At 44.2% G+C, this 24,595-nt stretch overlaps 1 protein-coding gene across 6 annotated transcripts in view; it reads left to right on the top strand.

Annotated features, from left to right (window-relative positions):
* The window catches only part of EPC1 (enhancer of polycomb homolog 1), a 387,306-nt gene that overhangs the window by 227,689 nt on the left and 135,022 nt on the right, over positions 1-24,595 (top strand). For all 6 annotated transcript variants that reach the window (XR_004538164.1, XR_004538165.1, XM_033931500.1 and 3 more), the window contains 2 exons: positions 162-315; positions 13,378-13,560. Coding sequence is in view for 4 of the 6 variants with exons in the window: in XM_033931500.1 (XP_033787391.1) it covers positions 162-315; positions 13,378-13,560 (337 nt within the window). In the remaining 2 variants the exon portion in view is untranslated. The remainder of the gene's footprint in view (positions 1-161; positions 316-13,377; positions 13,561-24,595) is intronic.

Below are 24,595 nucleotides of genomic sequence, written 5' to 3'. Positions count from 1 at the left end.
GTGACCAGGGAGTGTGCCATCCTATATCATAGTTCACAATTTAGTGCTCTCTATCTCTGCCTGCTGGTAGATGGACTTAGCCTATGTGTCTGGATTCTTCTGCTATTGATGACAGGGAAGAGAGCTGTTTAAATTAATCATCATCTTTTACTCCATTCCAGGTATAATTTGGGTGATTATAGTGGAGAAATTGTCTCTGAGGTCATGGCACAGCGACAACCAATCAAACCTACCTATGCTATCCCCATTACTCCTATTAATAGCAGTCCATTTAAACATCAGGATACTATGGAACTGAAGGAATTTAAAGTTAAGGTAAATATAATCCATGCTATTTGGAGAATTTTTGTTCTATTGTAAATCTGTTTGTTTTCCATGTATTGCATTTTGTGACTGGCAAATTTTTGTTTTATAAAAAATATGCATAGAAACAGAAATATGATGGCAGATAAAGGCCAAATGACCCATCCAGACTGCCCATCTACAGCATCCACTATCTCTTCGCCAGTCTTTATCTCTACCACCTTTATTGGGAGACTATTTCACACATCTACCACATTTTCTATAGCGCTACTAGACATATGCAGCGCTGTACATCAAAACACAAAAGAGACAGTCCCTGTTCAAAAGAGCTTACAATCTAGTCAAGACAAACTGGACAAGAAGGTGCTTCAATATACTGTGCTCAGGTGGGAGAATTAACAGAGGGAATAATAGAAGACATCTCATGTCCTCTCACTCTGTTTCAGTTGAAAGAGACTCACCTCATGCATATTTATGCCACTTATTTTATTATTTCTATTTATTTATTCAATTTTCTATACTGTTCTTCCAGGGCGCTCAGAACAGTTTATGTGAATTTATTCAGGTACTTGAACATTTTTCCCTATCTGGCCTGGCAGACTCATAATCTATCTAATGTACCTGGGGCAATGGGGAGGGGATTAAGTGACTTGCCCAGGGTCACACAAGGAGCAGCGTGGGTTTGAACCCACAACCTCAGGGTGCTGAGGCTGTAGCTTTAACCACTGCGCCACATCTCTATCATATCTCCCTTCTCCAGCCTTTCCTCCAAAGTATATATATTGAGATCTTAGTCCCCATATGCTTTATGATGTAGACCACTGACCATTTTAGTAGCCTTCCTCTGTTCTTTAAATTTATGGACAAGTAGCAGTACCCTACTCTGCGCTTTATTTCAAATAATGCAAAAAAGCCCATTTCCTGTGCAAACAGCATATGATTCCTTATGGATGGGTTAAGCACTTTAACTCGCAAGTTGCTTGCAGAAGACAATTATTTTCTTCTCTCTCTGGGTAGCGTCCCCTCTCCTCAGTCTTAATTTCTGCAAGTGAGTTGAGAAGATGTCTTTAAATCTGCTCTGCACTAGATTTTTTTATTTGCGGGATTTTATCAGATATTTTTTTGAGGCTTTCCTTTGCTAAGAGGTTCCCAGTAGTCCTGGGACTATTCTGCCTGGGAAAAGAGCCAAACATTGGGGTGTGTAGCTGGGAGGGCAACACTTTTAGAAAGAGCACCTGCCTGGCTGACCTACGTTTACACTTGGAGCTCGGGAAAAGGTTCCCTGGGAGTGGTGCCATGCCCCTGTAGAGTCACGTGCTTGAGCGTAGGCTGATTTGAGTCCACGACTAACCGGGAGGCTTGGTGGAGGTCAGCTGCTCCCCCCCCCCCCAACAATTGTGTGGGAATGTGAGGGGTCAAGGGTTTCAAGTTTTTGGAACCTGAATAAAAAGCAGTCCGAAGAGACAAGGCGCTGGAGTTACCCTTCTTTGTTTGAGGCAGAAATCCTTTCTCTATTTCCAGCTGCTGATGCAGGCACAGCACATGGCAGATCTGAGAGTACAGCTCATTACTGTATAGGAAAATCAGGGTGGGTCTGAATACAGCAAAACTAAGGGTTTCTGAGGGTGTCCCAAAGGTTCCCCACCTCCAGTAATTTTGAACTTTTTGCTCCCATGAGCCATTCTTTTGGTGCTAAAATGCTCCCACAGCAGCCATCTTAGATTTTCCAATTTCTTTTCTAAAACCATCTCCTGCCCCACTGCTTCGATTTTGGTAAAAATAGATTATTATAGACTTCTCAGGTGTTTTAGACCCCATATCATGTCAAATTTGCACTGGGCAGTCTGATGAGGAGCGTCCTTGTATTGCGTTCTGCAAGGCACGTGTAAGGGGGTGGGACCCATGGGCTTAGCCCTCTCTAGGCACTTCACATGTTAGGAGGTGCAGAAAATTTGAGGTCCAAGGCATAAAGCCTTGTTAGAGCCTCTTAAACACGATTTAATATCGCCATAGAGGTGCTTTTGTGCAGATACCCCTGACCCTGAGAGGGATCCAGCAGAGATAGAACAGCAGAGATCCTCTGATGTCCTAAAGTTAGGTCTTGGACCCTGATTTTGTGACTTTATGTTTTTGGGAAGCTGCTTAAAACAAAGGGTTTTCTGTATGTCAGCCGGATAGCTTTCATAAAAGTTTACCTCCACAAAACAAGGTCTCATGGCAACCAGTATAACTGCAGGAACCGAAAGCCTAGTTGAAAAAGGCTCTAGACAGAGGTTTGGAGTTTCCAGAAGAGCTTCTACATCCGGCTTTCACTCTACCACAACTTCTAAGAAGTCCCAATGTCATCAGGTTGGCCTCCAAGATCCCCTGCTTAGGAAGGAGACACTCTGAGTTCTGAGAGACTTGGGCACCAATGTCATCAGACCATTGGGTATTGGACATCATTCGAGTAGGTTACAAACTTGAATTCTATCATCCTTTTTGGGACATTTTTCTTGACTGTCTGGCAGGAAGACCAGAGAAAACAGTCGAGGTCAGAGCAACTGTGCAAAGCCTGTTATAAATTGGAGCCAGATACTCAATATAATGTTCTTTATTGTGCTGAAGAAAGGTTTAGAACATTGGAGACCAATCCTGGATCTCAAGTTAGTCAATGCAGCGTTAAAGGCTCCCAGATTCCAGATGGAAAGGGTGAGATTGGTCATCACTTTGGTAGCTCTGGGCAAATTTTTGGCCTAGCTGGATTTTATGGAAAATTACTTGCATATTCCCATTTTCCCAGATCAACAGGAGATTTCTCAGGTTCCATGTGCTAGGAAGCCATTTTCAGTTCTCGGTGCTCAGCTTGGCAATGGCACCTCACACCTTTACTAAAGTAATGGTGGTGGCAATAGTGCATCTGCGCAAATCAGGAATCAAGCTTCATCTGTACTTGGATGATTGGCTGATCAGAGCGCTCCCCGAGATGGAATGTCACCGGGCAGTTCAGCTCCTGCAGGATCTGGAGTGGATTATTAATTTCAGAAAGAGCTACCTGGAACCCACTTAGTGTTGGAGTATTTGAGAATTTTGTTCAACGCAGAAGAGGGCTGAGTTTTTCATCCAGAACTATGCAAACTGAAATTCAGACACCATATCCTGGAGATTTTGGAGCTACCGATGCCTATGGCTTGGCATTACCTGTAAGCAACCATAGAGGTGATTCCATGGGCAAGAGCCCATGTGTGTCCCCTGCAGAGCTCACTGTTAGCACATTGGTCGCTTCAGAGGGACTGGACGCCAGAAACATTTCAGTTTTCAGTGGTGGCCTCCCTTCCTGCTAGAATCTTGGGTGATCCTAAGGACAAATACCAGGGGGGGGGGGTCATTGCGAGGGTCATGCATTACAAGGGCGTTGGTTGCCTTCACAGAGGGCATGGCCCATTAACAGATTAGAGATGAGAACCATTCTGTTGGCTCTAAGTTTCTTCCAGGTGTGACTGCAAGGACAAGCAGTCGGGGTCTTCTCCAACAGTGCCACAGCCGTGGACTATGTCAACAGACATAGGGGAACCAAGAGTGCCTGTGGAAGCCCATCTGCAGGCCATCACAGTGGCTCATGTAGTGGGAGTGGATAATGTCTAGGCTGATTCTTAACTGCTGGACCCTGGATCTGCAGGAGTGGTCTTTGTCCCAGAGAACATTCAACTGCTTTGTGAAATGCTGGGGGCAACCAACATTCAATATCATGGCCTCAGCAGATTAAAAAGCGTCTTGTTTCTTCAGTCAAAGGTCAGAGCCAGGAATCGTCGGCATAGACGCGCTAATACATATTTGGTCAGTAAGTTGGCTCCTATATGTGTTCACCCCCCAATTGTTGATGATAGGCCATGTCCTTTGCAGGATAGTGACCTATTGAGGATTTGAAATCCTGGTGGTTCTGGATTGGCTGCGTTGTTCTTGTAGCAGATCTAGTCTGGTTGCTGTGAGATAGCTGTCTCAGACAGAATCTAGATCGCTTTGGACTTATCACATGGCTGTTGAGCACACATCCTTATCATGAACAGGATATTTGAATATGGTTATCGCAATCGAATCGAAGAAGCTAGCGATTGTAGCAGCCTATGCGAAAGTGTGGAAACCTTTTCAGCTCAGGTGTAAGGAGAAGCAGTTGGATCCCTTATGGACTCCCATAAGTCTTGTCCTTTCTGCAGGAAAGTCTAGAGAAGGGCCTTTGCAGTAGGATCTCTCAAGGTTCAAATAGCTGTTCTTGCATGTTAGAGAGCTCGATCCCTAAATGGAATCTTTATGTAATGGACCCTCGCTTAAGCACTCTATGAGCCTCTGTTGGAGGCATCTATCGTGGATCTAATCATGAAAACAGCTTTCTTAGTTGCTCTCACTTCAACAAGGAGGGTGTCAGAATTGCAAGCATTAACTTGCAGAGAGCCTTTCCTAAGATTCACAGAAACAGGTGTCTTTACGCGCCATGCCGCCTTTTCTACTGAAGATAGTTTTGACATTTCATGTCAACCAGAAAGTGCAACTTTCTGCTTTTCAGTCTATGGACGAGAAGAGTCAGGGTAAAGTATTGAATTTGTTGGATATCAGGAGAGGTGTTCTTTGTTAACTTGAAGTGACAAATGTTTTGCCTTTCGTATCATGTCTTTGTCTTGACCAGTTCTAACCAATTGGGAAGACCAGCCTCTAAAGCTTCTATTTCCCGATGGATCTCCTTAGCTATTTCCTTAGCATGCATTGGCTGTGGAAAGTAGCTGCCATTTGTCATAAAAGCTCACTCTACCAGAAATATAGGGTTTTCCTGGGCAGAGTCCTGGGCAATGCTGCCTGACAAAATTTGTAGGGCCAGCCACTTGATCTACTCCTCCATACCTTTGACAAAATTTTAGAGTGCATGTGGTGGCACAAAAGGACAGGACCTTTGAGTCCTCTGTGCTGGTCGCAGGCTCATCTGTCCTTCCATAGACTCAAGGGATTACTTTGGTAAGTCCCATCTGTAAAGAATCATTTGCGAAGGAAAGAAGGATTAGGTTTTTACCTCAATAATCCTCTTTCTTTAGAACAGCATATGATTCCCTGCCCTATTAGATGTCTGCTATTCCTATGGAGGCTTGTAGTCTTGGAAGAGTATCCAGTGGCTTAGCTTGTGGCAGCCAAGGAAGAAAAGCAACGCCTCTGAAGAGGTAGCATATTAGTATCAAAATCGATATAGGTACATTTTGCCTTGTGAAGAGCTATACAAGTGCTAGTGCCAGTCGCACATAGGTATGTGTATTTTTTTTTTATTCACCAGCGTTTTGTTGCCCTGTTGGGTGGTTGTGTATTAAGTCTTGTTTACTATTGCAGTGCAGATCAAACTTATCTAGATCAGGAATTTCTTGTGGTCCCTCCTCTTGTTTTCTTTTCTTCTCTTAGGGGTTATCACTTGCTTTGGTATGGACTGAGGAGAGAGGGCGCTGCCTAAAGAGATTTGGGGGGGAGGTTGCAGGGAGAAGAAAATGTCTTCTGGAAGCAACTCGCATGTTGAGGTACTTAACCTATCCTTAATGAATCATATTATGTTGGAAAGGAAAGAACCTAATCCTTCCATGAGATAAGGCTCTGCAGTCATTGGATGGAAGGATAGGAAGTTAAGGTTTTATGCAATTCACGTTTCCCAACTGTTGAGTCATTTGGATGAAAAGAGAGCTCCAAATGCCACCTATTAGAATACTGTCCATATAGCACTCCCTCCAAAAATATTTGATACCTAGCAAGTTGCATAATGTAGTCAGAAATTCCCCTGTCATGCAACTCAAAATGGTTAGACTTTCTCCTATCGCAGAAGAGAAGGTAAGCATTATATGTTAGGTATTTTGTGGGTTTTGCTCATCTCTATTCCTTCTCTGCACCCACAAAAATATATTTGGGGAATTATATTTCCATTTATTATTTTTATTTATGCATTTTCAAACAAATACACAAGAATCCTCTTGTTACAGAAAATCGAGAATATAGAAAACAAATATAATTTCCAAAAGTAACAAAGAAACAAATAGACTACATTAAAATAGGTAACATTTGAAAAATGTTTAGGTATTATGAACAAAAATATTTTTTAAACTCTTAGAAAGTCCTGAATATTGGTTGAGAAACAATAAGGATAAAACAAGGAGATCTCATATTTCTAGGCAATATGTATAAACATGTTTATAAATAGACCATAATTTTTTAAGCTACCCTACAGCATTTTCTTACCCTCCTCTTTTACAAAAACTGCAATAGCAGTTTCTAGCGCAGAGAGCTGCGCTGAATGGCCCTGTACGAGTGTCGGGAGAAGCGTGGACCATTCAGTGCAGCTGTCTGCACTAGAAACTGCTATCACAATTTCATAAAAGGAGGCTTTAGTGTCCAGAAAGCTACGGTGGTTCTCAGGAACAAAAAAGACATATTTAGTCCCAGCGTATCTTATTGAGAATTTCAGGGGTAACTAAGCAAAAATGTTGCTCCCAAACTTTTTATTTCTTCCCTCATTGCAAGGAATAACTTCTTCCGGTCTTGAGTAGATTTTGTTACATCAGGGAAAATCCAATTTCTCTGACCCATAAACAGAGTTTGAGAATTTCAGAAGAAAATTCTCATTATTGCAATAAAGGTCTTGCTCAAAGACAAAGGATATGATTTATCATTGTACCACAATATTCTATTTCTTCTTGGGAGTTTTCCAGTATACCAGTTAAATTATTTAAATCAATAAGTTGTGATCTATCAGACATTATAATTATCAAGCGGGGAAGTTTAAACTTTCTTTGGAAGGTAATATATCCTATTGATAGGCAGAATTGAATCAATTGGGTGTAGTGGGGTCCGCCCGGAGAAAGCCCTTACGTTTGCTATGGGGCATCGTCAGATTTCAGAACTGAAAGGTATGCTCTTGCTGAAGATTGTAGGTTGCGATGGCGCATGACCTGGCTGCTAACACGACAGTGTCATCTTGTTTCTCTATATTTCCATTATTGACCTGTTGATTTTAAAATGTTCTCTTTTTACAATATTGTTCAAGATCATTACCATAAGCTGTATAATTCCCCCTAGTAAAGCATGATTAGATGTATTCTCTGGATTTAAAGAAAGCCTGCACTTACATAGCCACATCACGTGTTGTATCTTTTCTTTAGAGGAACATTCCTGCAAGTCTCTTGTTCGGTCTTTTGGCCTTCTGTTGGTAATAACAAAATGCTTACTAGTATTTGTTGTGTTTTATCTGAAATGATGTGTGACTGTGTTAGTCCACTTTCCAAGGTAATATAAAGAAATAAAACAAAGGAAATAAGGTGATATCTTTTTTTAAATTGGACTAACTCAATGCATTTTATGATGAGATTTCTAAGGTAACCCTTCTTCTTCAGATCAGAAATAAGCAAATGTTGACAAATATCAGTATATATAAGGAAAACATGAAAGCATTTCAGGAATAGGAAGAAGGTGGGGAGGAGACAAATGGCAGAGCAGTTTTAAATGTAGTGGGAAAGGAAACCCACATCTCTGTTAAGTCCTGTCTGGCAGGTGTCAAAATATTTAATATTTTGATTGCTAAGGTTTTACGTTCTTAGTCAGTGGTGCAGTGGTCAGTTTTTCCAAAGTGTTGTCCAACAGAGGTGACATCCTGGTTGCTATTGCAATTTTTAATATGATATCTATGTAGGTTGATTCTGGTCTTTAGCATTTGGCTTGTTTCACCAATGTAACATGCCTCTTTGCGCTTTTTGCACTGAATGATGCATACCACATTAGAAGATGTACATGTTAAGGATCCCTTTATGTTGAATGTTTTTCCCATATGAGTGACCGTGGAATCTTTTCAGATGTGCTTTCATAGTTTGCAGTTTGGCACACCACAAGGATGTGTGCCATTCTCTTCATGGGTTTGTATGGGGAGCTTGCTTTTTACTAATTTTTGTTTCAGATTAGGTGGCTGATGGAAGGCCAGACAGGACCCCCTTGGTAGTGACATATAATCCAGAGCTGGAAAAACTAAGAAAAATTATGAGAGCTACAATCACTACTCCAGGAAGATGAATTACTAAAAGTATTCCCTGCTACACTTGTGCTGGCCTTCCGTCATTATCGTGGGACATGATAAATATAAGATGTTACAGTAATCCAACAGGAGATGGAATTGAGCCCTTTCAAAAAAATTCTGGATACTTCGCGTTTCACATTACAATGAAGGATTCCTGGGCAGATTTGTTGATCTGTAGTTGAAAAATACAGAATCTGTCTATTAGTGTCTCTCAAACTGTGTGCTTTGAGAGATTCCAGAATTTTACTTTATTATTTTTTAAAAACGTCCTTCATAAGTATACACTAGAATAGATGACATATACCTTGCGTATGCAAGAGCCTGTCAATGTTATAAATGCGTAAAGATACAACCGCCCAGACAAGCATCATTCTTTGACCTGATTTGGTCCTTGAAAACTAATGTCATGTAATTTTAGTTTTATTTTTATACAGTAGTTATCCTAACTTGAGTAACAAAGCAATCAAGGCTTTGTTACTGTGTGCATCTTTTTATCTTTACAAACATAGATTTTCAATTCTGACAGAAATTAAATTGAAAAAAAAGAGAACTGCAGATGGTGGATAATAAAATGCATTTTGACTTAATTTGCATTCAAAAATAACTGATTAGCAATTCTATCTACTTTATTTTCACTGTTATTACAATTACCCATGCATAACTTAAAGAACTTTATATAGCTCTCAAATTTAATTTTCCAGTGCAATAGGTGAGACATATTTCAGGTGGAGGAACATAGAGGAATACATGGAAACCTTCAAAATCCCTCGAAATTAACTTAAAAGATCAATTTTTTTCTGAGCCTTTTTAACTCACAGATACCATACACAGAGAAGCTCTTGCTGCCTCCAGCTTTTTCAATAACCGGTTCAGAATTCATTGTCAAACTGCTGGAAATTCATCCTACAAGCTGATCTTCGGACTGCTAGTCAAATTTCCCTATCTCACCATGCATCCATCCCTGCGGACCACCTGATGCGTACCTGGATGGGTGGAAGAGCGAAAACACAGCCAGCGCGCTGCAGAACACCACTGAGCCCCTAAACATGCTACACAGTCTGCGCTCAACTCCCCGCTTAACAGGGAGTGAGACTAGGTCAGGGACGGCCCTGAACTCCAAGGAAGACTAAGCAAACTGGCTAACAGGTACCACAAAGGGATCGGCGTGTCAGCTATAGACCAAAGTCTGTGAATTCTGAAGCAAGCAGAGCTTCAAATTCATTTCAAATGCGAAAATACGTCAAATTAAAATAATAAAATGGGGAGGGCAGAATCTACACAGCTACAGCATGCTTGCAGAAGAAAAGACTGCTAGAGGGCGCAATATTAGCCTGTGAAGTACACTAGAGGCAGAGTGAAAAATCTGTAAATGATTTCTTCTGCAGACCATGCGAGTAGTGAGAAATAACCCTGTGGTCTAGAATGTCTCACCTATCTACTTGAAAAGATCTTACCAGGGTAAGTATATAATCTCCTTTTTTTGTTGGTTTTGCAATTAATTTCAATTCCAGTGCAAAAGGTGTATCATTTTGGACAAGCAGGTTATCTACCCATGGCCATGAACATGTGGAGAAGGAATGTGGTGGATGCTCTCTGACATTCATGGCATGAGTAAAGCATCGGCTTATTCAATCGCTGCATGCTGAATGCTCTGGATTAGACAATGAGCTGGAGATTACACCTATAAAGCTACTCTCAGCATATTCCCTTTTAAGGAGCAGTTGTTGTTCAGAAGGGGTCTAGAAGGCCTTATGTCTTATATGGTGGCCATCAACCCAAAGGCTCTGCCTGGCAGCAGACCCAGAACCTCTAAAGCAGGGGTGTCCAACCTGCGGCCCCGTGAAGTATTTTGTGCGGCTCCAGTCGAGGGCGATGCAGTGTTTTCCTCTGCAGCCCCCGGGTGTTTACTGTCTTGCCGGCTCCCTCCTCTGTCTTGCTGCAGCATTTGTGCGGCCCCAGAAACATTTTTTCCGGCCAGTGCGGCCCTTCTCTAGAGGCTCTGGTCGCTCTAATTTTCATGGTTCCAGTCGGTCTCAACAGTATTCCAGCTCCAATTCCCAGAGATTCTCCTAGAATTACAAGCAATTTTCCTTACTCAGACAAAACTAGTCTTCAGCACAAATGCTCGCAGTCTAAGCAATAAAGTTCGTGATCTGCAAGCCCTGATGTTAGAGGGAGACCTGGATATTGTTACTATCACAGAGATGTGGTTCATTGAATCCCATGGATAGGATGCAAACATACTGGGATATAATCTTTTTAGAAAGGACAGAGATGGTCAAAAAGATGAAGGAGTAGCTCTCTTATGTAAAGATCAATATCCAAGTGACTGAAATGCAAGGGACCTGAGGAGAGGAAGAAGCGATATTGATCGCTCTGAAAAGAGAAGATGGAACTTCTATCTACATGGGTGTAGTCTCAATCGCAGCAGTTTGATAAAGATCTGATTGTGGATATCCAAAAGTTTGGACAGAAAGAGGAGATTTGTTGGGAGATTTCAACCTGTCGGATGCGGACTGGAAAGTTCCATCTTTGGAATCGGAAAGAAATAGGGAGATTGTGAATGCCTTTCAAGAGGCTCTGCTCAGACAAATGGTGACGGAACCCACAAGGGAAAAAGCAATATTTGATCTGGTCCTCACAAATGGAGAGAGTATATCTAATGTACGAGTGGTTGCTCACCTGGAAAGTAGCAATCATCAATCGGTTTGGTTTGATATAACAGCTAAAGTGGAGGGTGACCGTACAATACTAAAAGTCCTAGATTTCAATCATACAGACTTTAATAAAATAGGAGAGTACCTGAAGAAAGAGCTGTTAGGATGGGAGGACATAAGAGAAGTGGAAAAACAGTGGTCTAAGCTGAAAGCTATAAAAATGGCTATGGAACTTTATGTGAAGAAAATAAATAAAAATAAGAGAAAAAGGAAACCAACATGGTTCTCCAAACTAGTGACGGAGAAAATAAAGGTAAAAGAGTTGGTGTTCCTGAAATATAAAAAAAAACAAAAAGAAGAGTACAGAAAGGACTACCTGGTGAAACTGAAGGAAGTCAAGAGGGAGATACATCTGGCGAAAGCACAGGCGGAAGAGCAAATGGCTAAAAATGTGAAAGAGGGAGACAAAAAATTTTTCAGATATATCAGTGAAAGGTGGAAGATGAAAAATGGAATAGCTAAACTAAATGATGCTAGGAACCGATATGTGGAGAGTGATAAGGAAAAAGCAAACATGCTAAACAAATACTTCTGCTCTGTGTTCACGGAATAAAATCCTGGAGAAGGACTGAGACTGTCTGGCAAAGTTACACGGGAAAATAGAGTAGATTCTGCGCGTTCACAGAAGAAAGTGTTTATGAAGAACTTGAAAAACTGAAGGTGGATAAAGCGATGGGACCAGACGGGATCTACCCCAGGATACTAAGGGAGCTCAGAGAGGTTCTAGCAGGTCCTATTAAAGACTTGTTCAACAAATCTGGAGATGGGAGTGGTTCCTGGGGATTGGAGGAGAGCGGATGTGGTCCCTATTCACAAAAGTGGTCACAAGGATGAAGCAAGAAACCATTAAGTCTTTAAGTCTTTCTGCTATGACCTTATCTTCTCTGATCGCCCCTTTTGTTCCAACAGCCCTCAGAGGGTTTCACATATGATGTACCTAAAAAAAAATGCTATGAGTTTTTGCCTCTTTTGCAAGTTTCTCTTCATATTCTTTCTTAGCTGTCTTTATCAATGCATTTATGATGTCTAGGAATTTTACCTCCCTAGCACTCCCTGATGTAATATTTAATCAGTCAATGTTGGGGTAATTGAAAACACCCTTTTGTATGTAGGAGAAAGAGTAAGGGCTCCTTTTACTAAGCCGTGCTAGCGGTTTAACGCTCGTAATAGCGCACGCTAAACCGCCAGACACGCTAGCTGTTACCGCTTCCTCTTGAGCAGTTTTTGCCCAGTGCGGGGGTTAGCACGTGATGAAAAGTCACGTGCGTTAACCCCGCTAGCATAACTTAATAAAAGGAGCCCTAAGTTTCAGCTAGCCACCAACCTTTTACTAATCTCTTACTCAAAATAACAAACAGAAGTCTATATCCAACCAGAGTGTACTGCTATATCATTGAAGTTTGAGGAAAAGTCTACTGGGTGGAAGAAAAGAAGCCTCAGTTTGGCTTCATAGGCCAGAAAAAAACTCCCAAACCCCACTGGCCTTGGTCTCATATGTTTCATTTATTTCAATTCAAAAGAATACTTCAATCCTAAATCATCTTCATTCAATTGAAATTAAACAGAGCATTCTGCATACTCCCAAACCTCTTAAAACCCACTTTTAGACACCCCCTGAAATTGCTTCATAAAGCAGCACAGCAGTGAAGAAACCCTCCCTCCCCCAAATTACTTAGCTTGTTCTGATTCTCCTCCGTACTCCAACAGACCTTTCACAAACACTTCTAGCGTTATCCATTATATATCCAAACTCCTCTCCAATTTGATCTACTCTATCCTTGTGATATTATTTGTACCCAAGTAATACAGTATCCCAAACAGCTTACTGATCTGCTCAAGCAACAGTGTGTGGCAGTTGCGACCCAGTTCCTGAGATGTGATGAAGAACATGCAAGTATTCTGGAGAGAATTGTCACCGGTGATGAGACATGGGTGCATCACTGGTATCCATAGAGCAAAAGACAAAGTATGATGAAGTAAAGGAAGCAGTGCTCACCTGGCTTTGAGAGCAGACAAAAAAACTTATTCTCTGGAGGAATGCAGAAGCTAGTTGAACGATACAACAATTTGTCATCTTGCATATGGGCTATGTGAAAAACTGATATGTTCAGTTGCTGACAGCTACTTCTGTTAAAGCCATTAAATGTATTTTACCTTTACTTTTTGACTTACACTCGTATATATATTCATACTAGACCTCTGGGGAAAATACTTTTTAAGCAGTTTTGTGTACACATTTATTTTGTTGTTGTTAACTGGCCTTGTAAGGTAATGACAGTTAATATTATGTTACAGCAAGAAAAAACTGATGTCATACGACCAAAAAGGAAATATGAGAAGAAGCCTAAAGTCTTACTTTCCCCTGCTGTTCCTACTGCTGCTGCTCAACAAACAAGTCCTACTGCACTAACAGTCTTTAATGCTAAAGACTTAAATCAGTATGACTTTCCCAGCTCGGATGAAGAACCACTTTCACAAGTATGTCTGTTAGTCATTACATCTATTACATGGTGCTTGAAATGAAAATAATTTGATGTTAGCACATCAAGCAGTTAAGAGCCTGGGAGTTATACCCAAGATTCCCATGTGTGAGTAGGCAAAACATTTTATTTCTCTTTCTATATTCAATATATGAACTGCAAATCAGAGTTTTTTTGTGGTTTTTTAATTGCACCAGCTATTCATATTCACCTTTAGTAATATAGTAAATGACAGCCAGAAAATGTCAGTCAGCCAGTGTGGTCTTTCCAGTTATTTCTGTCCATGCTGCTAAAGATACAGAGCTCCTTTTACGAAGCCGCGTTAGTGGTTTAACGCACGTTAAACCGCCTGCCGCGCTAGCCTCTACCACCTCCTCTTGAGCAGGCAGTAGTTTTTCGGCTAGCGCGGGGGTTAGCATGTGGTAAAACATCGCGGTGCAATAAAGCTGCTAACATGGCTTCATAAAAGGAACCCACAGTATATACCAGCTACAAGCCACAGAACCTGATCACTTGAAAGGCATCAATCAAGTGTTTTCTAAAATGGTATGTCAATGTTATCAAGTAATATTACAGCTGTAGGCCTTATGATCTATGAGAATCAAAGAAGCTTGGTCTTTTCCTTGTTTGGGTCTCATCTTATTCAAAATTTAGTTTTCCTCTATATCAAAGCATTGTTGCACTAATAAAATTACATCAAATGAAGTCAGTAATGCAGGTTTCTATATAACTACAAAATCTTATTCCTTTTTTTTTTTTTTAAACATATGTTTATTGAAAGTGGAAAAGGTCACAGCACAATGCAAGGCAATATAGAAATCTGTGAAACAATCATGTACAGCAAAGGCAAGCAAAAATAAACTCAACGAGTCCCCATGAAAAAACCCCCATAGGGGAACTCAGCAGGTGTAAACCAGCCCACGGGCAACAGCATATGAAAGGGACAACAGAGAAACAATGCCATCATGAGAAACAATCCCGGACCCCAACCACCATTTTTTGAATAAGTCCCCAAGCACTCAGACAACACACATACCCAGTATGCTCATACACTAACACACCAACCACCACAACTCACAGCCCAAACATGCAACCCACACAGCCCCTAAATACCGCCAACCCCCACCCCTTGACCCACCCTGAGGTACCCACAGTGCAAGAAAAACAAAGGCAGAAAGCCTGGGAGCCAAACAGGCAAGCTAAGGTCCAGTCAGGTCACCAGATTGCACAAGCGCTCCCACAGGGTAACGTAATGCTGCTTGGACAGATTAGAGGAGAGAGGAGAATCACTAATCTCAAACTGAGCCAGTTCCCAAAGTCTACTCTTCCATTGGGCCTCTGCTGGGGCATCCTCTGAAACCCAGTGTGTCAAAATCAGCTTTTTAACTAAAAAGATGGCATTGTACAAAAATCTGCAATGTGGGAGTGTCAGACCCTGCGCCCGAAGGGGCTCCTGAAAACCCAGTAAAAGGGTACTATAATCACAGTCCACTGCACAGCCCACCACCTTCTCCAAAAGATGAAGCACCCTCCCCCAAGTGGTCAATTTGGTGCATTCGAGGAAGGAATGAAGATTACTACCAGCCGAACTCTGACACTTAACACAAAGGTCACTTTCCCAAAGCCCCATTCGCGCCCCTGTCTGCCGGGTAATATAAGCTCTGTGAAAGACCTTATATTGGAGTTCTTGAAAATCAGCAGATTTCGTGAAGACATACAAGGTCTTAAAACACTCAAAGAACTGATGCTTGGAAATGGGTTGCCCAGGGTCTGCCTCCCAGTGCGCCTGCAGTGCTCCCAAGACTGATAAAGAAATAGAAGATTTCAAAAGGCGATACCAGTAAGACAGAGAGTTAAACTGATGAGGGGTAGTGGAAAAATGGATATCGAGCAGGCCTTTAACCCATGCCCTCGGCATTCAGTTTCCCAGTAATATCGAAGCTGGAAGTATGAAAATAAAGAGCGATATTCCATCGATCACAAATCTGTTGGAAAGAAGGGAAAGCAGTAGGGTGAATGTCACACATGCTCCATAGTCACACACCCCCGGGACACCCAATCCCCGAACACTGAGCGGCCCCAGCCCGGAACAAATTGAGAATTCTCCTCAAGCCACAAAAAAGGAGATAGAAACATAGAAATAGACGGCAGATAAGGGTCACGGCCCATCTAGTCTGCCCACCCCAATGACCCTCCCCTACCTTTCTCTGTGAATAGATCCCATGTGTCTATCCCATTTGGCCTTAAAATCACCTGAAGTGGAAGACTATTCCAGCGATCAACCACCCTTTCAGTGAAAAAGAATTTCCTGGTGTCCTCGTGCAGTTTCCCGCCCCTGATTTTCCACAGATGACCCCTTGTTGCCGCGGGTCCCTTGAAAAAGAAGATATCTTCTTCCACCTCGATGCGGCCCGTGAGATACTTGAATGTCTCGATCATGTCACCCCTCTCTCTGCGTTCCTCGAGTGAGTACAGCCTCAACTTATCCAGCCATTCCTCGTACGGGAGATCCTTGAGTCCTGAGACCATCCGAGTGGCCATTCTCTGGACCGACTCCAATCTCAGCGGCCTCCAGAATTGCACACAGTATTCCAGGTGGGACCTTATGACTTCAGGCTTACAGCTGACGAAACTCCTGCGTATGCAGCCTATGATTTGCCTTGCCTTGGATGAAGCTTGCTCCACTTGATTGGCAGTCTTCATGTTCTCACTGACGATCACCCCTAAGTCTCATTCTGCTTCAGTTCTTGTTAGGATCTCGCCATTAAGGGTGTAAGTCTTGCATGGATTTTGGCTGCCCAGGTGCATGACTTTGCATTTTTTGGCATTGAAGCTGAGTTGCCAGGACCTAGGCCAGCACTCCAGTAGGAGTAGGTCGTGCATCATGTTGTCGGACATTGAATTTATGTCTGTTGTGCTTTTGCCCACTACATTGCTTAGTTTGGTGTCATCGGCGAATAATGTTATTTTACCTCGTAGTCCTTCTGTCAAGTCTCTTATAAAGATGTTGAATAGGATCGGGCCCAGGACCGAGCCCTGCGGCACTCCACTGATTACCTCCGTCATTTCGGAGGGGGTGCCGTCCACCACTACCCTCTGAAGCCTATCTCCAAGCCAGTTCCCAACCCATTTCGTCAACGTGTCGCCCAATCCTATAGAACTCATCTTGCTCAGCAACCTGCGGTGTGGTACGCTATCGAATGCTTTACTGAAGTCCAGGTATACGATGTCCAGGGACTCCCCAACATCAAGCTTCCTCGTCACCCAGTCAAAAAAGCTGATCAGGTTGGATTGGCAGGATCTCCCCTTAGTAAATCCATGTTGACGGGGATCCCGTAGATTCTTCTCGTTCAGGATCGTATCCAATTGGCGTTTAATTAAAGTTTCCATTAGTTTGCACACTATTGATGTGAGACTCACCGGTCTGTAGTTTGCTGTCTCCATCTTGGAGCCTTTCTTGTGGAGTGGAATGACGTTAGCCGTCTTCCAGTCCAACGGGACGTTACCCGTACTAAGGGAGAGATTGAAGAGCGCGGATAACGGTTCCGCCAAGACATCACACAACTCCCTGAGCACCCTGGGGTGTAGGTTGTCGGGTCCCATTGCCTTGTTAACCTTAAGCTTTGACAGCTCGCAGTAGACACTGCTGGGTGTAAACTCGAAATTACTAAACAGGTCATCTGCGTCAACCCTTGTCTGTAGCTGAGGGCCGAGTCCTGGCGCCTCGCGGGTGAAGACTGAGCAGAAGTATTCATTTAACAGTTGGGCTTTTTCCGAGTCTGCTTCTACATAGTCTCCGTCTGGTTTCCTAAGACGTACTATCCCGCCTGAGTTCTTATTTCTGTCACTGATATACCTGAAGAAGGATTTATCTCCTTTCTGGATGTTCTTCGCTAGAGACTCCTCCATGCGGAATTTGGCCTCCCTAACTGCTGTTTTGACGGCTTTTGACTTGGCCAGATAGACTTCCCTAGAGTCCTGTTTCCCTGATTGTTTGTAAGAGATGAATGCTTTTTTCTTCTCCTTGATGAGGTCCGAAATCTCCACAGAGAACCACTGTGGCTTATTGTTCCTTCACCGTTTACTTACTGATTTAGCATAGCGGTTTGTTGCTTCTTGTATGGTGGCTTTCAAAGTCGACCACATTTCTTCCACGTTATTGGTTTCTGCTTGGCTTTGTAGCGCCTGGTGAACGAAGTCTCCCATTTCTTTGAAGTTTGTGTCCTTGAATTTGAGGACCTTGGTCAGTGTGGTAGATTTAGTGAAACCTTTCCTGAGATTGAACCATACCATGTTGTGGTCACTGGAGACCAATGTGTCGCCCACCGAGACCTCTGTGACACTTTCTCCATTGGTAAGTATCAGGTCCAGTATTGCCTTATCCCTTGTTGGTTCCAACACCAGTTGCCTGAGTCTTGCTCCCTTCATAGAGTTTAATAGCCTCCTGCTGCTGCCGGAAGCAGAGGAAAGCGTGTCCCAATCTACATCAGACATGTTGAAGTCACCTAACAATACTGTGTCCCCACGCAAGGTGATATTCTCTATATCTCCGATTAATTCCATATCTAGGTCTTGGGGGTCTGTATATTACGCCAAGATACAAGCATTTGTCCTTCCCTCTGGCCAAATTTACCCAAAGGGATTCCCCAGTGTAGTGGACATCTGTGATTCTGATAACCTTAATGTCATCTTTAGTATATAATGCTACACCTCCTCCCATTTTGCCCTCCCTGTCCCGGCGAAGCAAGTTGTAACCCAATATGACCATGTCCCACCCGTGGGAATCCGTGAGCCAGGTCTCAGATATCGCCACCACATCCAGGTCGGCATTCCTCATTTCTGTTTCTAATTCCAGGATCTTGTTTCCCAGACTGTGGACGTTTACGTACATAGCCCTCCATGTTGTATGTTTTTTACGTCTCAGTGGGGATGTTCCCGCTTGAGCTACTTGGACACCTTTAGTATTATTCGCATGTTTTGTACTTTCCCTAGACCCAGAGTTACAACGTGCACCTATCCCGGACTCCCCATACCCAGAACTACAGTGTGTTCCTATCCCAGACTCGGAAATGTGTGTACCCTGTGGGGGTATTCCCGCTTGGGCAACTTGAACTCCTTTACTACAATTTGCAATGTGTGTTCGCTCGCTGAACCCAGAATTACAATGTGTACTCCCCCTAGACCCAGAATTACAATGTGTACTCCCCCTAGACCCTGCCTACGGTGCCACCACTGCCAAGCCCTCCTCAAAGGCAGCAAAAATTGGAAACGAGCCCAGTGTTAGCGAGAGGGATTGAACGGGAAGTGAAGCAGATTAATAAAGTTAAAGGGGTGGCTCCAATCCGCTGTCAAACCTGGTGAAAAATACCGGTCACGTCCCGTATGCCCTTCATGGATCCAAGGCATATTCGCTGCTACATTGTATAAGCGGATATCGGGAACATTAAGACCACCAAAGCTCTTGTCAAGAGAAAGCTTGAGAGTTCCAATCCGAGGAGCTCTAGACTTCCAAAGAAACTGAGAAATGACCGATTTGAAACAAATCTCATCCCGACGACGAAGCCAAAGGGGCATGGTCTGGAGGGGGTACAATAATTTGGGAACCAAAACCATCTTCACAAGGGCTGCGTGACCCAAAAGCCCCAATGGACGCTCCTTCCAGGCCAGGCAGAATTTCTCAATAGCCTCAAGAGGACGGAGAACATTAGTAGTATCGAGGTGGATTGACTAGTGCTTAAATAGATGCCCAAATAACACACGGGCTTGGTTGAAGGAGAGATAGGTAGTAAAGCATGCCAGGGCTCCGGGGGACCACCAGAAAGGAGCAAGAGCTCCAACTTTCCACAATTCACTTGCAGCCCAGACAAAGCCCCAAAATTTTGGATCACCCCCAAGGCTCTGGGTAGATGAAAGGAAACCTGGTCCAGGAATAGCAGGATGTCATTGGCAAAAAGGCAAATTTTGCATTTGTGGCCCCCCATCTGGATCCCCTGGATGTCTGCTGCATGTCGGATTTTAATAGCAAGGGGTTCTATGGCCAGGAGAAAAAGGAGGGCAGAAAGAGGACAGCCCTGCCGCGTACCCCGCTGCAACCAGAAAGCCTCCAAGAGACCTCTGTTAATTAAAAGCCAAGCCTTGGGAGCTGTATAGAGAGCAGTTACCCAAGCTAAGAAGTGCCCCTGAAAGTCGCTTCGTTCCAGAACCCAGAAAAGATAATCTCAAGAGATGCTGTCAAAAGCCTTCTCCATGTCTAGCCCTGCTACCACTGACTGACCTCCTCGACCAATCCGATCATAGATGGCGCCCAAAACTTTCATCAGGTTCATAGAGGCATAATGCCCGGACACGAAACCCACCTGATCTGTATGGATGAGACCAGGGAGAAAGCAATTCAGGTGATGCGCCATAGTCATGGCCAGTAACTTGATATCCTGGTCCAACAGGGAAATAGGCTGGAAAGAACCAACCAAGTCCGGGTCTTTGCTTAGTTTAGGGAACAAAACTACATGAGCAAGATTATCCGGAAAGGCCCTACCCTCGGCCGCCACAGCATTATACATTGCAATAAGCAGCTTTGCCACCAAATCCTGGAGAATCCGGTAATATTCGGACCCAAGCCATCGGGGCCAAATGCCTTCGCCAGGGTGAGATATTTGATGGTCAGTAACATCGGGCCCGTAACTATGGGGCACTCAGAGAGACAGCCTGATCGGCCTCCAAATGGGGCACCCCCAAACCCTGGAAGAAAGCATCCAGAGCATGCCGATCTAAAGGTTTACTACCATATAAAGTTTTGTAGTACCAAACAAACTGCTCTGCAATCTGCTGTTCCTCTTCAAATCGGGTCCCCTGGGTATCTCTTATGGCCATGATAATTTGACATTTTTTTAAAGGGGCGGACGAGATTAGCCAACAGCTTCCCGGTTTTGCTCCCCCACCGATAAAGCTGATATCTGTGATAAGAAAGTGATTGCTCCGCGTGCTGATTGAACAAGGCCTTTATTTTACTGCGGAGAGATTTGTAGTCCAAACGGTCCGAATCCGATAAGGTAGTAATATGCGCCCTCCGATAGGCATGCAATTGTTGGGTAAACTGAATAAGCTGTCAATCCTTCGCCCATCTCTTAGCAGCTGTGTATGCGATGATGTGGCTGTGCAGCACTGCTTTGGAGGCAAACCAAAAGGTAAAAGGCCCCACATCAGGAGTGTCATTCGTTGTCTAATAGTCCACCCACCAGGCTCTCAGAAAAGCACGAAAATCCGGGTAAGTGTACAAATGAGGAGACAATTTCCAGGACGGAGCCTTTTGAGTAAGAGCCACAGTCAGAGTAAGCACTATGGGCGCATGGTCAGAGACAGTGGCTTCAGATATCTCTGCCTTGGTAGCCCTAGCAAACATTCACTGATCAAGAAGGATATAGTCCAGTCTAACATACACTCTATGGGCATGGGAATAGAAAGTAAAATCCTTGTCAAAAGGGTGTAAAGCACGCCACACATCCACCGCGTCCAGGTGTTGGGAGAGAAAGCCCATTCCTTGCATATCATGATCCAAGTGGGAGGCTGGGGTGGCTTACAATCCACACTTGGGTCCGCAGTAATATTCATATCGCCCCCTATAATCAGCTGGTAATCTGGTTGGCCAGAGAGATGGGTAAGAACAGAGGAAAAAATTTGTGACAGTAAACATTCGGGGCATAAATGCTACAAATTAGTAATTTCAGCCCCAAAGCTCCCCCAACACTATAATGAACCTCCCCTCCTTATCTTGAATTTGTTTATATAAGGTGAATGGTAAGCGCTTATGCAGCAGGATAGCAACTCCACGCTGCCTTCCACTAAAAGTAGAAGAGTAGACTTCCCTCACCCAACCCCTCTTGAGTTTAGCATGCTCAATCTGCAAATGATGGGCCTCCTGCAAGTACACAGCATCTGTCCCCTGTTTCCTTAGCAGTGCCAGGATCCGTGATCACTTAATGGGGGACTTAACCCCATTAACATTAAGTGTGGTCACCTTCAAATCGGCCATGGATTCAGAGTAGCCAGATGCCAACCTTGCGCAGTGTGGTGTAGAAAAACCCCACACTTCAGCAGCACAAGCAGCAATTCATCCATACTCTGTCCATACCCAGGAAACCAAAGGCAGATAACCCTACGGTTAAGCCATGCAAACAGAGCCTCCCAGCTCAGCTCCACCGCCACAGTAGTACAGAGCACCAGTCGCAATGCCCTGGGTACCTCAAACCCCCCCTCCCACTCCCCCCACCTTTCACACACCACACAAACATATATACACACACACACAAACTCCAATCATACACCCACCACTCTCCCAACCCACCCTCCCACACCTACCTCCCAAAAGCATGTTGCTCCCAACATACCAACCCATATGCATTTCCCCACCCCACCCCGAGAGAACCCCCCCCCCCCACCAAGCAATCAGGTACAGAGTTGCAACTCCCACATATATAATCTATAAAACTAAACAGTACAACAGGCCAAGCTGGTAAAGCAGGCCGCGGCTCCATTGGGTCCTGTGATACAGTATATGGGGGCCGCAGGAACAGCAGTCTCACAGGGCTCCTGCCCGTGCAGGAATAGAAGCACCGGTCAGCCCCATGCAGGCTCAAAACACCTAAGTCCCAGCCAAAAGGAGGCCCCCTGGGCACCAGCATCCAAAATGTTCAGGCAGGAACTGAGAGGCCATAGATACAACCAGGAAGGTCAATCCCCAGACCCCACCGATGTGGTCAGTCAAGACCCAAGCCAGGGCAAAGACGGCCTGCAGATCACAGATTGGCAAGCTTTTTCCATGCACCCTTATCCTTCATGTTTTTTTTCCCATCCCTCTATCTCATTTTCCTCTAACAATTATGTAACTTTTCTACTCCTCCTAACATACCCTCACTATCTAGTCTGTCTGTAAGTGTCATATATGTTTACCCTAATTATTCATACACACCCCCACTATTTCTTTCAAATCTATATTAAAATTTTTATTGTTAACCGGTCAGATATTTGTTTTATGATCGGGATATTAAAAACTAATAAACTTGGAAACTTGATACATCAAGCAAGGAGCCTCCCCATAAAAGCCCAGGCCTCTATGGTAGCAAGAGTGACCGACTTGCCATCCTGCCACACGCGCAATTTTGCCGGGAACACCAACGCAAATTGGATACCTCTGTTGTGGAGGTCCGTGCAGAACAGTGACATAAGTTTGCGCTGGGCAGCCACTCGCACAGAATAGTCGTTCTTGTACAATCTCTCTGGAAGCTCAACGGATGGGATCTTGCATCTCTGTTAGCTTCACCTGCAGGGCAACTAAAAGATGATCCCTCCCCTTTGGGCTACCTGCCCGGGAGCTTCCTGACATTCCCAGTTTGTTCCTGCAGCTTCACTGCTTGGTTTCATTTCAGTTAATTCTGCTCATGATTTGTTTTCAATTCCTAATACTTTTTTATTTTTTTTCCACGGGTTTGCCCATGTGCTGCGGATCAACTCTATGCAAGTGATCCTTCGGTGGGAGATCGCAGATATTTTAGTTTGTCTGCTTCTGGATGGTGCTCTGTAAGCCTGAAACAGCAGCAAGCCCTCTGGATAGCCTGCAGATTGAATCGGGTCTCCAGGTTCGGGAGCCATCTCTCCCCGGTTCATCCGCAAAGGAATAGAGTGCAGGCTGCTGCGGTTCCGAGGAGGTATGCTGGGATCGGAACTGTGCCGCGTGTCTTCCCTGATTTCCCTGAGGGGTCCTGGTGATCATGATCTGAGGTGGCCGGGAAGTTGAGGTGGCTAGAAAATCTGAAAAATCCAGTTTAATCAGCTCCTGAGGTAATGATCTCCGTATGATTGTACTGTATATTGCTGGCTGCCATTGAAATGCATTTCAGCACATGTCTCTGTGGTGTCTGAGTCACAGAGTTTGCCTGGGGGTTCTCAAATCGGGGTTTTGGGGGGGTTCCCTGCATGCCCTGGTGTCTCCCCCCCCCTGTAAAATCCTAAAATCGCCGTTTTTAGCATTTTCCTGCATTTTTAATGGCTGTTTTTCTGTCATAATCAGCACCTGCGGAGGCCATCTTGGATTTTCTTTGAAAGTTTTTTAAACTATATTTTTTGGACTTAGAAGCTTCGTTTTTGCTCCAAACTTAACAGATGGCCACCTCAGGACAGGGTGGCATGGATTCATGCCGTAAATCCGGCGGATGGCTTGCGGTTTCGCAGCCACATATTCTGTGCGCCACGGCCCATAAGGGGCGTAACTAGTGTGTGAATTCTGCACTTTCCTCCTCCGGAGAGGACCTGCTTTTCTCCGTTTCTGCCAGAGACGTGATTCCAGCGTCTGGGACGCCGCAATTGTGTGAGGAGAGCGTTTTCGCAAAACGCAAGCACAGTTCTAGGGAAAGTCTCATTGATCTTCAAACAATTTCAAATCTGAGTCCCACTGATCGGCTCAGGCCACCGAGGACTAATTTCAGCCGGAATGTGTGGATATGATGTCTCAGGCTTTCATGAGAAAGCGGGCTATGCCTGTGTCTCCCTAACAGACTGCGGTGTGGCAGTCTATACAGCCTTTGGATTCCAGCATGTCAATCTGATCCTTGCTGGTACACCTGAATGTCAGTAGCAAGTTCCCGCTATTGTCGCGGTACCTGCGTCATTTTCTAGGCTGTTGGTGTCGCACGGCGATTCAGTGGGTCCCGCTGCGTGACTAGTCTAGCGGATCTCGGGGATTCCCAGAACACTGATGTGGGAGAGTATCAGATGGTGCGCAGGCTAAGTCCAGTTGCCTTCCTGATTTTATCTCTGAATCCCTGCGGACATTGGGACTTGACTCAGTTTCTGCAGTTCAGGCGGAGTGTTCGATTATGTGTTCTACGCATCCGCGCTCCGCTGCATTTCCAGCTCAAGCAGACTCAGCAGAAATGCTCTTGGAGGTTGGGGGGCCCCAGAGGGTACCCTGAAGTGCACTAGGGCCAGGGCTACATTGTATCCCATGGTTTCATAATTTTCCAAGCACCTAGTCCCGCCAA

The sequence above is a fragment of the Geotrypetes seraphini genome, chromosome 2, assembly GCF_902459505.1.
Source record: "Geotrypetes seraphini chromosome 2, aGeoSer1.1, whole genome shotgun sequence".
Lineage (NCBI taxonomy): Eukaryota > Metazoa > Chordata > Amphibia > Gymnophiona > Dermophiidae > Geotrypetes > Geotrypetes seraphini.
Note: the sequence above shows the minus strand (reverse complement) of the source record. Positions and strands in the feature narration are given on the sequence as shown.